The 16,741-nt window shown below is 48.8% G+C and overlaps 2 protein-coding genes across 3 annotated transcripts; both read right to left on the reverse strand.

Annotated features, from left to right (window-relative positions):
* Positions 1-1,161: 1,161 nt before the first annotated feature.
* stk40 (serine/threonine kinase 40) lies at positions 1,162-12,538 on the reverse strand. Of its 2 annotated transcripts, none has more exons than XM_088387586.1 (11): positions 12,283-12,538; positions 8,249-8,378; positions 7,661-7,746; positions 7,203-7,346; positions 6,619-6,843; positions 6,455-6,507; positions 5,235-5,350; positions 4,303-4,447; positions 4,109-4,228; positions 3,938-4,022; positions 1,162-3,853 (listed from the first exon to the last, which is right to left on the reverse strand). In XM_088387586.1, exons 2-11 carry the CDS (start codon positions 8,367-8,369, stop codon positions 3,638-3,640), a joined length of 1,311 nt encoding a protein of 436 aa, XP_088243712.1. In that variant the 5' UTR covers positions 8,370-8,378; positions 12,283-12,538; the 3' UTR covers positions 1,162-3,637. The 2 variants fall into 2 exon arrangements, with proteins under 2 accessions (XP_088243712.1, XP_088243714.1); XM_088387588.1 differs by lacking the exon at positions 12,283-12,538 and adding an exon at positions 8,510-9,220.
* Positions 12,539-13,633: 1,095 nt separating this feature from the next.
* Positions 13,634-16,680, reverse strand: oscp1b (organic solute carrier partner 1b). The gene is made up of 10 exons (XM_088387975.1): positions 16,439-16,680; positions 16,196-16,350; positions 15,880-16,047; positions 15,732-15,812; positions 15,494-15,597; positions 15,059-15,187; positions 14,879-14,948; positions 14,566-14,705; positions 14,438-14,501; positions 13,634-14,260 (listed from the first exon to the last, which is right to left on the reverse strand). Exons 1-10 carry the CDS (start codon positions 16,548-16,550, stop codon positions 14,132-14,134), a joined length of 1,152 nt encoding a protein of 383 aa, XP_088244101.1. The 5' UTR covers positions 16,551-16,680; the 3' UTR covers positions 13,634-14,131.
* Positions 16,681-16,741: the final 61 nt, after the last annotated feature.

The raw sequence follows: 16,741 nt of genomic DNA on the forward strand, positions 1-16,741 counted from the left end.
ACAAAAACCGAGAATCTGTTGATCAACTTTTATACTAAAATGCCTCGAGGTGCTTTTCACATCCACTTTCTTTGTCGTCGGCAATAACAGCAGGCCAAATGAAAAATGAGTGTGGCCAAAATGAAAAAGGAGTCCCGAATTCTCATTATTATCGTAACAGCTGTTTATCTGCTTAGCTCCTTGTAGATGGACTCTAAGTACATTTCAGCGGAGATGTTGCCAGTATTGTCACAATGCTGCGATTCTCATCTTTGAGGAGCCAGGCAACTATAATTCATATTCAGCATATCAGCTGCAAAAATATGTCCCCCCCCCCCCCCGACATTTTGGAGTGAATTCTAATGGATATTACATGCCGTCAATTTGTAGTTTACTGCAACTCCCAATGCTGTCTACCTCATTTTTAAGGCAGCTATAATTCATATTTCGCTCAAACTGTATTTTCTTTTTCCCGTGGTCACACAGGACATTCATTCTAAATAAATTGAAAGGACATGACCTTGTGTTTCACTGGCGACTGTCCCAACGTCAGATGGGAGACTGCGGCCAAAACTGAGTAGCTGACCCAAATAAGGAGAAAGTCAACAAAAAATGGATGGATGGAGGGATGGATGGATGGATGGATGGTACTGTAATATAGGAACTATAAGTATGAACTTGCTTTTTTGGGTCTGCTTGGGTATTTTATTGATTTAATTTGTCATCCAGATGGATGTCTGTCACCAGAATGCACGAGTTCAACAAAAAAGCTCTCCAGGGGAATGAGGCAACAACATTGCAGATGCGTGACGTACTCGGAGCCGAGGTTCTTTTCTAGGCTCAGCTGCTCGGGCCTCATCCCCGTGCACATATCGTTAGGCACTAAATGGTTCAAATCAATACAAAATACAATAACAACTTATTACGAAACTAAACTCAAGTCTCATGAAACTATTGAAGCATTAATCACTGAATGACATCAAATTCAAGCACTTTAATGATTTGGACCTTTCCAGTCCCATAAAGCTGCACTATTTAATGTCATAATAAATACAATATATATACTGACTAAAAAGTTATCAACAAAATATCGAAAAAAAAAATCAAATGAAAGGATAACTTGAGAAACTCCGCCACCTGCTGGCCGAAAGTAGAACTTGCAATCACCAAACAACACGAGCCTCATTTTTTCCATATCAAAGTTTATTGCTGACATGCATGTAGTTTCTGATGAAGTAGAAAAATATGTTTGTTTATTTTATACAAAGATGATTTCCCAACTGTACAATAATGTCATTGTGTCTCGAGATGCCCCCAAAGATGAGCGAGCAGCTTACGAGACAACCACCAAAACACATCTGCCTTGTCAAATGAGCGCTTGAAACACGTCAGCAATATGTCTGAACTAAACCCAACTACAGTACTTCAAAGCCGGTGGGGGTAGTTTGCCCTCCCCCAAAAAAAACAAAGAAAAGAAAGAAAACAAATATGGAAAAAAACATGCTACGAAAAAAGGTGAAATGTTTTTGGGTGGGAGGAGGACACAGTTGGCTTTGTGGGAATCCATTAATGCAGTTTTGCTACTAAATTACACTCCCAAATAATGGGGGAAGATTCAAATATTACTACAAAATCAGGAAGGAAAAATCCTTTGCAAGGTGGAGAATAAATATATAATTTTTATATATTTAAAACAAAAATCAGTGGGATGGATGAAGCTGAGGATTTTGCTACAAAACGAAATTGTCCAATACAAATAGTGAAAATGTCTGAAATACAGGCGCACTTTTTTAGAAAAGGCGTGTCTGGAGATTTATAGAATTTTTGCAAAAGAAATGAGAGGATTGAAGCAAGTATAGTCAATCCACTGGGCAGAGAAGTGTGGCAGCAACATCATGCAACATTTCAGTTCCACATTGCGTTACTTTCATGCGTTTCAAACCACAGTGGCAACACAACTGCAAGCCAAAAACAAACTCCAAAGAGCGAGGGGGATTGGGGGGGGGGGCGGAGCAAAAACATTGACATTTAGTAAAGTACACTACTACCGCTAATTACCATCTCGTGGGCCATTTTCACATCATTCACATCAGCATTTTGGTGACTACGACAATACCCAGATGGAATTCACACTCATTGTCCAAACGGGGATCATTCGAGAGAAGGAAGAAAGAAAGAAGGAAGGAAGGAAAGAGTCAAAATCCATTCTAATCATTAGTGTAAGTCAGAGTAGCTTAAATGGTGTCAATATGACAAGAAATGCAGATGTACTTTGGTTAGCTTGGAGCTACCTTTCACCATTGATGCGTAAAAGGAAAGATTTGGGAGAGAACAATAAATAAATATCCACCTTGAAATTGCAAGTGAATGAGGTTGGGATGCAAACATAAATAATACAAAGTCGGATTGAGCCCGCGGCAACGTCGCTTAACGGTCGCCGGTAGGCATAGCTTCACGGAAAAGTTCAACAAAAAAAGATTGTGTCAATCGTCACCGCATCCCAAGGCAACAGTGGGGGTGGGGTGGGGCGGGGCGGGGGAAATAACAAGCCAAAAGAAATATTACAGTATGGATCACCAAACACCTACAAAGTGGAATCATACATGCGCTAATACACAAGCAAGGGTGTTGACAGGTCTGCCTTTCACAGTGTGCCAGATAAGAAAAACGATTTGGACGCTTTTCCACCGCACGCTACCCGGCTCTACTCGCCATTGGCGCCGGCCGGGTACGAGCAAAAGTCCCTTTTTGCTCTCAGGTGCGTGCCTTCTTGTACTCCAGCCGGTACGGCGGCGTGGAAAAGCGTCGTCGCGAGAGCGGATAGCTTAAAAGATGGCCGGCCATCTCGGCGGCCACTGGCTTGTGACACTCATGGCTATGCAAACATGTCAAAGTGTCATTCACATTCGTACTGGAAACAAAAACACACTTTTCGTCCGTTGCTCGTCAGACGACCTGGAAGCCTTTTCAATTCCCAATGAGGTGCTGGGTACCAGTTCCGTGGCGTTTCTCAAGTTTTTTTGGCTGTGGCACCGAGGAGGAGGAGAAGGAGGCGGCGGCGGCAGCCAACATTTGGGCCTCATCGGGGGTCTTGGCGTGGCGACTTCCAGGTCCTCCGCACGCTAGCTGCCTGATGCTAGGAAAGAGATCTTCGCAGGGACGAGACGACCGGTACCAAAGCGTGTTTCCATGTAGTCCGTCTTCAATAGAATAATAGAAATGCTACTCCAAGGTCAGAATGATTCAAAGAGAGAAAAAAAAAAGCTTATTCCATTCCATTCCCTCCCCTGGCAGAAAACAGCTCCAGTGAGCGGGTTTGTCGTTTCTCTCCCCGGAGCGAGCGCGATGGGCAAATGGTGAACGTCGTCGGTGGGATCGTAGAACAACACAGAAGAAGAGACGGAGAGGTAGATTGATTTGAAGGTTTTCCAAAACGGGGCCGACAGTAGAAGGAAGGAAGGAAGGAAGGCAGGAAGGAGGGAGGGAGGGAGGGAGGGAGGCGTGACGGGAGGGGCTGCTACATGATGGCGCTCCCGCGGGAGCCGGCCGGCGCCGCTGAGAATGCCGTGCTGGAGGCTTGCGCGGTAACCCAAAGGTGGGCCTATCTTTGGCAGTTCCGCCCCGTTTTGTTTGACCCGGCCCGGCTCACGCAAGCTTTCTACTTGCGGAGGAAGCGCAGCGCCAAGATGGCGGCGTCCAGCGGGCTGACGGGCTGGGCGTCGTGGCCCAGCCGCCGCACGGGCGGCAGGCTGTTGAAGTGACGCTTGAGGAAGCCCTTGGCCTCGTGGAAGGTGTTCTTCTCCTCGGCCAGCAGCAGCTGCTGGCGCATGTAGTGCTCAAACTCGTACTGCGACGACTCCTCCGTCACTTTGGCCTGCGACCGCCACAAAAACACCGCCTTGGGACTTTGGTTCTTGTCGTGTAAGCTGGAGCCAAGAACCCGTGTGAATTCTTTTACCTCTTGCAGATGCTCCGGGTGGTTGAGCTGATCGTCGATGTCCGGAACCACCTGCAGCGGGCCGCTCAACGACGAAACCGACTGCCTGCGACGGACCCACCGCGAGCCCTCGGTCAGCGTCGGGAAATGTGATCCGAGGCCCCTATCGCGGTACCGCCCCGCGGCACTTACCAAGAGGCGATGATGTCACCGAGGGACTCCAGCACCTCGCCGGCCGTCAACCTCTGCTGAGGGTCGAGCACCAGCAGCTTTCGGATCAGACAAACCGTGTTGTCGGACACGCGGCCATCTCTGCGGGGCGGCGCATTAACGTTAGGTGTGCCGTGGCGAATCCAAACTTTCAGGAGGCCATTCGAGTGACTCACTCTGGGATGGAGTACTCGGCGGCCTTGATCTTGCGGAAGAGCTCTTGAGGTATGCTGTCGTAGAAGGGGAACTGGCCGTACAGCATGGTGAACAGGACCACGCCCAGAGCCCACATGTCGCTGGGCTTACCGCGGTACGGGCGACCTGCAAAAGCGCACGCGGGAGGTCTTCCAATAAATATCGGCCACCGGGATGCCAAATATCGGGGGGGGGGGGTTCAATTCTAAAAGCTAACATCCCGCCAACATGCTCATGAGGCCCAAGCACAAAGTCAACTTTGACCCTCGCTGACTCCGGGTGATAAGCGAGTTCCCGTCACGGCGGCGAGTGTAATGATTAACGGGATGAGTAAAGGCAAACAAGTCGGGTCGCTGTGCATTTACACTTTCCACATTCAGGTGAAGTTGTCCAATCATCTGACACTAGTGAGGGGGGGGGGGGGGGGGGTCACGCCATATGCGGGCAATGTTAAGCGCACACACACCAAGACAAAGAGACACACACACACACACACACACACACACACAGTAGTAGCGGCGGGTACATGGGAGAAGTTTCCCTCCAGTGAGTCATGGCTGAGTGAGTGAGTCACTCACGCTTGCTTTTAATTGCACGCCAGTCACGTTATGTTGACACACACAAACGCACACGGCGGTCTCTGTGCGGCTTCCACGCACTTTGTTAGCACGCAAGCCGTCAACATTGACTTCTCGTGTCGTAAAGCCGGGCAATTGCGCGCCAGCTTCTTCTTTTGATTGAAAATAAGTAAGCCTTGTCACAAACGATAAAGGCGCTTCCCCCAGGCACGCCACGCCACGCCACGCCACGCAGCCATGATCAATGGGTGCTTTCTTTAGTCCCGCTCCAACCGGCTGGGCCGATAGGCGTTACGCAACGGACATGTCAAAATGTGGCTTGCGGCGACGCTCACCGCTTAGCACATCGGGGCTGATGTAGGCGGGGCTCCCTCGCTGATCTTTGAGCAGGTCGTCCTCGCTCACCAGGTGTTTTCCTAAGCAGAAGTTGGTGATGGTGATTCGGTGCGTCCTGCAACAACACACACACACACACACACACACACGTCTATAAATTCACAGCGCCAGAGAATAAAACCTGTTCTTGATGTCTTTGTGCGCCGTGATCGAAACGAATGACTCACGGAGTGATGATTCACTCCACCGCCAAGTATCTGGCGTCTTTTAGAGGGAAAGCGGTTTCGGTTTCCAGCAAAAATGTATTTTAGAATAACGTTGATTGATTGTATTGTAATGGATCACTCGCTGAATCAGCAAAAAAAATGCATTTCAAGCGAAGGCATTGTTTCAGGCTATTGGAGGTCCAAATGAATGATGAATCTGCGTGATAAGGAAACGAGAGAGAAGAAAAAAGAAGCAAAAACAGAAAAGGCTCAAACAAACATATGAGTCAACTGAGGATGATTGTTGCTTAGCGAGCCTGCGTGGCGGCAATGAGCTGATTTGGATTTAGAACACTAAACAAAGTGCAGAAAATGCACAGCGCGCACCCACGCCACATATGTGAAACCTTTCTCCAGACACGCGCTTCCAAAAAAACAAAAGGTCATCAGCTTCCCCTTCGTCTTTCTCGCTTTCACACCGCACACGCAGGCATTTGTTCCAGCCAATTTCAGTTTCGCTCGGAGTTTCTTTCTCCCTTGCCGCCGCCGCGTTTGGAGGCCGCCCTCGGCATAAATGCGTCCTTTGCTCTTTTGTGCTCGGGCATCACGCCGCCGCCGCCGCCGTGTAGCATTGAGGACGTGACGGGAAAAGTGAGAAAAGGATATGACCAAAAGAGACAAATTGCATGGACAATGGAAGCAGGAAAAGCGGGGCAGCGGGAGGAGGCTAAATAAATGACGACTGTGTGTGTGTGTGTGTGTGAGTCAGCTGTGAGCTATGGGCCCTTATGGCGGCGGGCCTCTCCTTTGTCTCCAGCGGGGGACAAAGTGTTCCATTGCACTTGAACATCACTGCCGCCGCTGGGGTCAACGGGTTGAGCGGACAACTCAAGAATAAAAGATCACGCAGGAAGTTCCGCACCGGTGACTTTGAGTGTGTGTGTGTGGCTTTATTCAACTGTGGTCTGGCCTGGTTAGTGACATGGGAGGCAGCCAATCAGATTGGCCCTTACCGTTTGTTCAGCACCATGTTTCCCAGCTTGAGGTCTCGGTGCACGATGTTCTTCTGCAGACAGGAAAAAGACGCAGGGGAAAGTCCCGTCCGTCAGTACAAATGGAACATTTCCCACGGGGCAATAAGGGGCGAACGGGCCGACCGACCGACCGACCGACCGACCTTGTGCAGGGCCTCCACCACGCGCACCACGTCGTAGAAGATGATGATGGCCTCGCGCTCGCCCAGCCGCTTCTCCTTGATGACGTAGTGCTGCAGGTTGATGAGGTCGGCCGTCTTGTCGCTGAAGTCGTGCGCGCACAGGCAGTCCAGCACCAGGCAGATGCGCTTCTTCATCTTGCGCGGCTTGTTGGCCTCCGGGTCCTCCACCATTTCGTAGGCCCGGTCCTGCAACAGCGGGATCCAGACTCGGGTGTCACCTTTCAACTTCCCCTTAGCAGGCTCTCTAAAAGCAGAGCTTTCATTGATTTCGCTATGCCTTTTATTTATTTATTTATTTATTTATTTATTTTTGCTCCGCTCCGGCCGGCACTTCTGAGAGCTTCTATGGTCTTGATCTCCCGGCGTAATCCGATCAATACGGCAGACGTAAATGAATCCGAGCGCAGGTTGTGAGGAGACGGGAAGATGGAACAATAACAAAGTTAGGGGGGGCAATAGTGTGAATGGATGAGGCTGCGAAGAGTGAATGACGGCAGAAGCTCATTGAGGAAAAACACTTTGCGCTGGCTGTAGCTGGATGCTACCTGGAAGAGGCCGTGATGGTGGACCACACCGTCTTGGTTGTGCAGCAGGGACAGGAGGGAATACTCGGTGTGCAGCAACATCTTGCCCTGCCTCTCCTCCTGCGTCTCGCCGGCAGAGTCCGCTCGCTCCTCCAGCGTCAGGATCTGGCCAAAAAAAAACCCCAGAAAGGAGACGTCGGGGTCAGACTGCGGGGGCAGCTTTGACAGTTTACTGCCACTTGAAGATCCTCAGCCCGGACACTATAAACTTTTAAATGTCGACAGGACGCCAACTTGATCCGAGAAGCCAGACAGTCGCCCGAAGCTGGTCGCCGAGGCAACGGGGCTGCCTGAGTTTCGTCAAATTCAAAAAATGTCCTAACAATATCCGCAACCCCCCAAGAAACACAGAGCGGTTTGTCCGTGCCAGGTCGTAAAGCGAATGGCAACAAAACGGAAGGGGAAAAGTTCACACGCACTTTGAGCTGGTAGAAATCGTCGCTGCCGTCTTTCCTGGCCAGACACTGCACTATGCTGGGTACTGGTGAGTTGCCCAGACGAGGCCCTGCAAAAAAACAAACACAACAGCTGCATGACCAAAAGGCCGGCAACATACTGGCATGTGTGCTCGTTTGAAAAAGGAAAAAAAGCCGGGCGTCTTGTTTATTTTGCCGCTTTGCACATGGCTCAGAGTAAAAACAAAAGGGGGGGGGGGGGGGGGGGGGGGGCTAGAGAAGTACGTACATCTTTGTGTCACCGCCGACCTGTGTCATGGTGATCAGCTAAATTCTTAGCATACTCATCTCAGGCATGCGTACACACAGACACCATGTGACTCTTTGATACACACAAGCACGCACGCACGCACGCACGCACACACACACACAGCGTCCTGGCATTCTGTCCTGAAAACAAACCACTCGCGATCCAAGCTCAAGTTCAACCGGAGGCTTGCTTTATCGATTTAACCCCCCCCCCCCCAAAAAAACTGACACATTCTCTCTGGGAAATGGACAGGTCTTTTTTTTGTATGTGCGTTGGGGTTGGTTGGGGTTTTGCTTCCTTACCAAGGATGAAAGGCCCAGCTCGCTTGGCGTTGCTGCCCGAACTGTACACGGGACACTGCAGCTTGCCGGCCTTACTCGATGTCTCTCCGGCCCCTCTCTCCAACGCGCGCCGCTTGGACATACTGGCGCTCTGCAGGGAGGGAGGAAAGAAACAAAGGAAAAAAAAAAAAAAAAAGGAAATCACAAACTGAATGATGGCACACCACGCAGCTATAAATAAGAAATAACATTGCAGCGGATTCAGCGAGGATGAGACAATACCGAGAGCGCTTGAAGGATCCAGCGCGTGAAGACGAGTGAAAGGAGGTGACAGACAGGGCAGCTCCGGCCGGCTTATTTCAAAATGGCCCTCCCGCACGTTCACAAACCCCAGAGCGTTACAGCTCCATTCACCGAAGGGCCGGCCGTGCCGAGGACGAGGCCTCGGCCCGGACCCCTAGCCGTCAAACAACCTCACGATTTACATGAACGAACAGCATTTTCTCTTTCAAGCTTCCCCGATCCTTCTGCTCTTAATCTGCGCGTTTCATCCCAAAATCTGCCGGTTTATCGTCCCCGAGGTGACGGGCGGGCAGCCGAGCGGGCGCTGGAGTAAACCGGAAAAGCCCGCGACGACAATGACGTGACGCAAAAAACGAACTGCGGCGGTGGCGGGTGGAGAGGTATGCTTTGTTTGGAGCCACGCCGGCTTCCCGTAACAGGGAAGTGAGCCGGGGAGGGATGGATGACTCATCGCTTTCGACTTCCAGTGCCGTCGGGTGGAGATATGCCTTTAAATGCTCAGGTGATGACACCAAAGAGGACCAAACAAACGCTCCCCTCCCCCCCAGCGTGTGACGTGCATGTCAAACCAGCTCTGGAGGGTTTCAAGCGTGACAAAAGGCATATTTGTGTAAGTGTGTGGGAAATTGGATTGGGGGGGGGGGAGTCCATGACTGAGAAAATGCAACTTCCTCATTCGACCAATTTCGGTCCGTGTGAAACTTCTGATCTCCTTCTACACCATTTGCCTCATCCAAATTTGGGACACACTTGATCTTGTACAAGTCGTTCAATTTTCATACAAAAAAACCTGAAACAAAACTCAAATGGTCAGCCTGGCTTTCTTTTTGCGGGTCCAAAAAGAAATAGGGAATTTGGCTGGAAAGTCCAAGCTTGGAGTTACACCTGACATCAGACTTTTTTTTCCTATTTGGTCTGCTTCCAAGTTTATTTGAAATGAAATTGAATGTAATTAATGACGCGAGCATCAACAATATGCGGCGGCCACGTCACACTTTCCTGCTCTTAAAAAAAATCCGAATTGCAGGGCTAATAAAGCTGACTTGACGTCACAATTGGAGGAAGGTGTTCAAATTAGCAGTGTCTATTTGCGTCCCATTTTAATCCTTATACCTATGAATAGAACGCCGACTGGAAAATACTGGCTAATTAAGTTTCCGCTTTGTACCTGCTGACAAGAGCAGACGAGCGAGTCTGTTTAGACGCCGTCCATCACATTTGTTGTTTTCTACCGAGTGCGCGTATACAGTCATTGGGTGCGCGCTGAAGCTCTGAAGGAAGGGTGACTCACACCGGCAGAATTCAAAGATTGTAATAAAAAGCAGATTGGACAGCATCACGAGCTTTGTGTGCGCCACAAGTGAGACACAGTAACTAAAGCAGGCAAGATTCTCGCGTGCATCCAACGGATGGATCATCCATCCGCCAGTTGGCACTTTGGGCCCAGAGCACAGGCAGGGACGGACGGTCGGCGGCCGCTGCTGCCAATTCTCACTTCCGTGAGGCTTTTTTTTGTGATCCCAGACAGCAGATTGTGTCATCGTGGTGTCTCTCTCGTCCATCTGTCCCCATCGCCGCTAGTCATCGGCCGGCGAGTCTGATGAGGCCAGGCTTTGTGACAGACAGCTTCGATGTGACACTAAGTCACGCTGACGAAGAGACCGTCACGCCGACTCGAGCCAGCAGCAGCAGCAGCAGCAGCAGCAATAAAATAAATAAATAAAAAAAGACAGGAAATCATATAACCACGGCACACTAATTGATTTTGGTAGGCGGTGCAAAATCTATTCGTTTGGTCTATTTCCTGTCAGTGCGACACGCCAACAGGCAAGAGCTCACCAAACAACAAAATTCGAGCAATTACAATCATCCATGCGCCTCGGGGCAATGTAAATGATTGACTGGAAAGAGCTAGCTTGCTCGCTATTTAGCACAACAACAAGCTCCTCAAGGCAACACATGGAGCTAGCGTTTCATTTCATTCTGACACAGTTGAAGCAAAGGTCAGAGCCGCCGCCAAAATGCGCCACGACCTAGATGACATCAGCGCCGTGACGGCATGCGGCCATCTCTTTTCTCAACAAGTCTTGGGGATCACATTGCAGCAGACACAAGAGGTAGCGGACGGAGAGAGCGCAGGAGCCAGAGAGAGAGAGAGAGAGAGAGAGAGAGAGAGAGAGAGAGAGAGAGAGAGGCATGATGCCGGCCGGAATTGAATCAAACACAGAAGGTTTCTAACGAGATCTGCCCACGTTGCCAGAAAACAAAACAAAAAAAGCACACACTTGTTGGAGCCCAAAACAAAATGAAGGGCGAAATGTGCAGACGTGAGCCCACATTGCCAACGTCCTTTGATTGGCTAAGCGACGCAAGGTCAAAAAGCCGCACATTTTTCCCACCCAATGGCCATTGGCCGTCCTGTATTTTCTGTCAGACAGACACAAAATGAGTGGCAAAGCCGATTCAGCACTTTTGCACCTTTAGCGGTCGCTGGAAGTCCAACTCCGAGGCTTCTCCTGACTGAATGGCCCGGACGTCATTCGAAGGAAGGGTCTCGGAATAACAATGGCACGTGGAGGCTCACATTTCCCGGTGCATTTGTACGGCGTCACCTTACCGCCGGTTAAATTTAGCCTGGCTGCTTCGTTGCAAAGACGAATCCGCAGACACCTCAGCCCCAATATTAGGTGGGTGCACCTGCACCAACCCAAGTTGCTGCACTTCCAAAACAGTTTGTGCACTTCATTCAGCCTAACGTCAATAGTTGTACCGTCCACCATACTCGCTTAGCTTCTCCACAGCAAATTGGAGAGTGGCGACAGGTCACCTGCAGCCCAAGTGAGAAGCGGTACGGAAAATGGGTGGACAGATGATGAAAAATGACAGTTAGGTCACCTGTTGTCATCTGCGCCTACCTAAAACGATCCCATTTCAGGCTACAAGCACTCCATTTCCAACTGGAAGACACCAGATACGGTTTTAACATTTTTTGATTTGCCTAAATTCACATTGTTTCATCAAAAAAATGTATCAGGTTGACTTTTAGTTTCACATTTTGGCCTGTATTTGCCCTTCATGTACTAATTTTAAAAAAAGAATCAAAAAGTCACAGTGCATGAGCATTTGTTTTCACCGAGCACTTCAGCAATTAATCACTTGGATGAATTGCGAGTTACTCTACTTTGCTTTCATAATACTGTCAAGTGTTTTGGAGCTTCTCAACAAGCCCCTGTTGCACTGTTTGTGCCTTGACTCCTCACACTTGCACAACAGAATCATAACAAGGGCATGTTTTATGAGCTGTATTGATTTATGGATTTCAGATGATCATGTAGCTGTACCTAATAAAGTGCCCCGGGAATCTTTAACCCGCAACAATCGATATCGACTCGTTTTACTGGCCACTAAAATCCCTCCGCGAGCTGTTTACAACCTCAGGTGGAGCTCGAGAGAATCATCAATATTGTATATTCTCGTGAAATTCGGCCGGAACAAAAGTGAAGAATTCCTTAGGTTGGAGCCGCCAGCAACAGAGGCATGCGAAAACACAAAGGAGGCACGCTCCGCCACCACCAAGTTTTCCGTGCAAACTACTTAGTTGGTGTAATACAGTGACGAATTGAGCACGTTGATTCCATTTGTCGGGCTTGCTAAAAGGTTCTATTGACGAGCGTCACGTTGGGAGCAGAGGCCATTTCAACAAAGTGACAAACATTACAGCTGGTTAGCACGAGGCTAAGTGGCTAGCTCACCTCGAGCCGAAACCGCCGGGTCGGTCAAAAAAAAAAAAAAAAAAAAAAAAGTCTGGCGTCGTCCTCCGCCCTCACAACGTCGACATTTCTCGCGCAGGGTGGCTTGTGTGCTTGTCGACGGCTCCAGACGGACGGGCGGACCGCCGCGGGTCGGGTGGCTGTCGCCGAAAATGCAGCGATTAGGGAAGAAAAGCCTGCTCGCTCGCCGCTGATCGCATCTTTCCACAGCGACAGCGCCACCTGACAACGGAAGTGACGCACAGGCTCTTTGCAAGATTGACAGCCGGGCTCGGCCAATCACGGGCGAGCTGCTGTCCGATGATGACATTTTTTTCAATTTGCGTAATGGAACAGGATGCGATTACATCATCGTGTAAAACCATTGCAAAGTGGGCGACAAAGCAGGAGGTGTGTCACACGAAGAGATGGCTTCATCGTTTGGAATACTGACAAATGATTGAATGCATTCAATAATGACCAAATGTGCCTTGAAATACATCAAACCATTTCACAAGATTTTATTGTCATATACCCACTACCTATGCAGTGTAATCACGATATTAAATACAGGTATATTACCTATATAGATTATAATATACCTGTATTTAATATACGTCTGTACAAAAAATGAGCTATACACATTAGAAGTCACTTCTGTAAAAAAAAAAAAACAAAGGTCACTGTTAGTTACTCAATGACTCAGTTTTGAATGATAGTTTCTAATCAAAAAGGCTTATCACATCTCAATTCCAACCACAAACCACAACAAAAGGGCAGCCGAAATGGCAGAGGCTTCATTTAAATCCCTGTGACTCAGCAATGCATTGGCCCTAAGCCACATTAAGGATGCGCATTATTAATTCATGAGTCATATTACATGTACTATCATAGCAGAACTAAGAAACATATTACTTTCAGACTTTTGCAGGCTGGATCAGGCCCACGGGCCTATGAGTTTGACACCAGTGCTAGAGGTTGAGTAGTTTTGATTTTCATTTTCCTTCTTCTTCGCAAAGGTCCCAAGAATGGGCTGGGCGTCCAAGATTCGATCCGGTAACTGTCTAGACTTGCCCCGGAAATGCATGCATGGCTCAGTATTTTCTCGTGCATGCTGATCACTTCATTGTAACTATTTGGCCCCATAAGAGTTTACACGCGGGTGAAATTGAGGTATGAGCCTGAAAATATTGTGAATAAATGGTAGAATACATTTCTGTGGATTAGAAAATGATATGAAAAGCCTTTTCAAGGACGCTGCTGCTCCTAAACTAAATGTAAACATTTACAACAGCGCTCTCTACTGGCTCATCACGTACATCCACACTCACACACACACACAAATCAAACCACATCTGTAAAAGGTCATTTTATTTTTGGAACTGCTCTATTGCAGAAATATGCACATCTAGTCAGAGAAAAGCGTACATAAATCCAATAAATACAACTATGAAAGAAACATATTTACACGTTTTGACATTGCAACAAGTTTGCCTTCATTTGGAGACTTTCATGTCAAATGACATAGTACTTTCCCCTCCTGAGCGCGTATCGTAATGTCGCAGCATCAAAATTGGATTACAATTGGGTTCGAAAAGAGCACTTGGGATGATGGAGCCGTATTGTGTGAAAACGATCCGATAAAAGGTCCTTTTTAAAAAATGTCGCCGCCTGAATTCTCCACCGATTCGGATATGACCCGCATGGCGTACTTTACAACGTTTGGGGGGTGTCCAAATTGGCTGTGGGCCATTCAGCCTGAATGTAGCACAATCCCGACCGACACAGGGAGGAGAAGAACCGGAAGGTTGCCTGTGCATCCCTTTCGCCGCTCCATCCTAACCCAACGACGTCACAGACCATCCATCATGGCCAGGAGGTCGTCTCCTTTGCTGCGGTCGCTCGGGGATCGCTCGGGTGACTCCCGAGACCCGCTGAACTCACCCATGATCTTGGCCAGCTCGGCGTTGGCTGTTTGGTCCTGCCCGGCCGGGAAAATGCTTGTTACTATTTTCAAACACTACCATGTCTGTGTGAGGTGCGGGTGCGATTTTTGTCCACTTGAGGTCGCCATTTGAATATGTTAATATGAATATGTTAATAAAGGGGACGGACGGCCTGGTGACTGACGTGGGCATCGTAACAAGAAAAGCAATACCTTTGTAGCTTGGATGTTTACGAATCCATACGACAGCTCATCCGGTCTGGATATTAACGCCTCTCTGTGGCAACACCCAAAAAAGGTTTGTTTTGATTGCAATGTCATCATCAGATTTCGGTACTTACTCTTCCTCCTCGTCGGTTGCGAACAGGTTAACCCGGAAATCGCTCTCGGCGTTGCCGGCCTTGTGGACTTCCAAGCCTCCCATGAGTTTGGCTAAGAGGTTGAGCTCTTCTTTAGCGAGCGGGTTGGGAGCCAGGTTGACCTGGCAGCAACAAAATAGTTGATGTTTTTTGGTTTTAATGTTGTTTTGATTCGAGTTTTTCCTATGTGCGGCGTTTATTTATTTGGTAAACAAAATATAGGCTACATATTCATTTAGTTAGGTTGGATTAAATATAATAACTTTGCTAGGCACCAATATTGTTTTATTTTTACCTTGGTGTGCTGAGCTGAGTGCTTGGAGGTTCCCGCAATGTGAGTTTCCACTGGACGGCAAACGCTGTACCTGTGAGGCCACACCCGGAGAGGAAAATACAAAATTGGTGGAACACCGTAACAACCGACTGGTCGTGTAAATCCTTTCAACTTGTTTTTGGTTGCAAAAGTCTGTCTCACATGTTTGTGCCCAGTTTGGTGACCCTGTCGCCAAACAGCTCAAAGGATCCTTCGCAGAGTGCAGCCGTGTAGTTTCCGCCATTTTTGAACTGCAGCCTGCCGGTCTCCTCGCCGGTGCAGCTATACATCCTAGAATATGCACATGGAAAAAATCCTGAATTATTCGCCTTTTTTTCCCCCCCCCACGCTTTGGGGTAGACAGTGAAAAGTATTCGACTGCAACTAGGTCTGGAAAGGTCTTCATTTTGTTTCGGCTTCCATGTGCATGAGCCTTGAGCAACACAGCACAGCACAGCACAAGTTGTCTAAAGTTAGAATTCAAAGGCCAAGAAAGAGGGCTAATGCAATTAGCTCCACGGGGGCCGACGACTTAAGCTTGACGTTGCAGCACGAGGGGAGGATCACAACATTCATCTAAAAGCCGACATACGTCACCTTATCGAGCCTGGAATTTGCGTCCCGTGAGGCGCCGGACCGCTGATGGGGAGCACAAATCGGCCGTTGGAGTTCTGAACTTTGTCCTTGAGGAAAATAGATACCTGGCAGACAAGACAGCAAAGTAAACGAGATGATACAAACGCGTTTGCATCAAAGAGACCAGTCAGTGAGTGATTCTGTCATCCTTTAGCGCCATCCTGTGGCATTGATAGGCAATTGTTAGGGACCGACTTACCCTTATGTGCATGTCCTGAAAGAAGATGAGAAGAGTTTGTCTAATGAGCTGGAATTCACCACTCGGTAACAGAGTGTACATCTAAAGGAAAGAGATGCCGTCACTTGCCACCTAATCGCCACGGTGTTCCACCAAAGTATCGCCGCACCTCGATCAGTTCCTGATACGTCTCGTCCACCTGAGCCAAAATGCAAGGCGTGTCCTTGACAAATTCCCTGATGGCGTCCATGTGGTTGAAGGTGACCAGGAGGATGTCCCGCGGCCGAGGACAGAGAAGAACCTGGTACTTGAAGGCCATGGTCATCAAGTCGTACAGCTGTAATCATGCAAAACCGGGCTGAATCCACACGTGCTCAACATTGCACATTTGGTCATCATTGAAAAATGCAATTGAGCGTTTGCTGCGGTAGCTTTCGGCCATCTTACGCGCAACGCAGTCCGAGCTCGACTATGATCCCGCTAACCTTGTCCATGCTTGCTTGATTGAGCCTCATGATGGAGGCGTGGGCCAGTCTGTCAAAGACGGTGCGGAGCGCCTCCTTGGAATACAGCTCCTGGGGCTTGAAAAGCTCCTCCAGAAACTTCTTGTTAAACATGGTGGTGATGATGTCATTCATGACTAGTCGAGGAGGAAAAGAAAGACATGATGAAACTTTGTGACGCGTTGAAGCGGTTGTTAGTAGTCGGGTGGCCAAGAAGCTAAGCACCTTTCTTAGCTTTGTCGGCGGGGATATTTTGAGCTCGTAGCCGCTGGTCCAGAATATAAAGCATTTCTCCACCGAGATTGATGAAGAGCAGCGGCAGTGTCCTCGACGACATGTCGGAATCTGGAGGGGGAAAAAAGAAGCTGAACAACAAACAGCCTGTTCGAAAACGACAGTGTGCTAGCAGCGGAGGCAAGCTCGCTACTCGCTACTCGCTACCCGCTACTCGCTACTGGCGAGGAATCGGTTGCTAATGCCTCCTCCGCCGTTGCCAGGCCACGGAGGGAGTAGCCAATCAGAGCAAGC

This window comes from Syngnathus floridae, chromosome 10 (assembly GCF_059516105.1).
Source record: "Syngnathus floridae isolate MCC-2025c chromosome 10, RoL_Sflo_1.0, whole genome shotgun sequence".
In the NCBI taxonomy this organism is placed as follows: domain Eukaryota; kingdom Metazoa; phylum Chordata; class Actinopteri; order Syngnathiformes; family Syngnathidae; genus Syngnathus; species Syngnathus floridae.

Coding starts and splice junctions, on each gene's coding strand:
- stk40 (XM_088387586.1), bottom strand. CDS start 8,369: ATGTCCAAGCGGCGCGCGTTGGAGAGAGGGGCCGGAGAGACATCGAGT. Junction 6,508..6,618: donor TGGTGGAGGCCCTGCACAAG/GTCGGTCGGTCG, acceptor TCCTGTCTGCAG/AAGAACATCGTGCACCGAGA. Junction 4,023..4,108: donor GGTGACATCATCGCCTCTTG/GTAAGTGCCGCG, acceptor GGTCCGTCGCAG/GCAGTCGGTTTCGTCGTTGA.
- oscp1b (XM_088387975.1), bottom strand. CDS start 16,550: ATGTCGTCGAGGACACTGCCGCTGCTCTTCATCAATCTCGGTGGAGAA. Junction 15,188..15,493: donor CAAATTCCAGGCTCGATAAG/GTGACGTATGTC, acceptor TGCATATTCTAG/GATGTATAGCTGCACCGGCG. Junction 14,949..15,058: donor ACCAAACTGGGCACAAACAT/GTGAGACAGACT, acceptor GTGGCCTCACAG/GTACAGCGTTTGCCGTCCAG.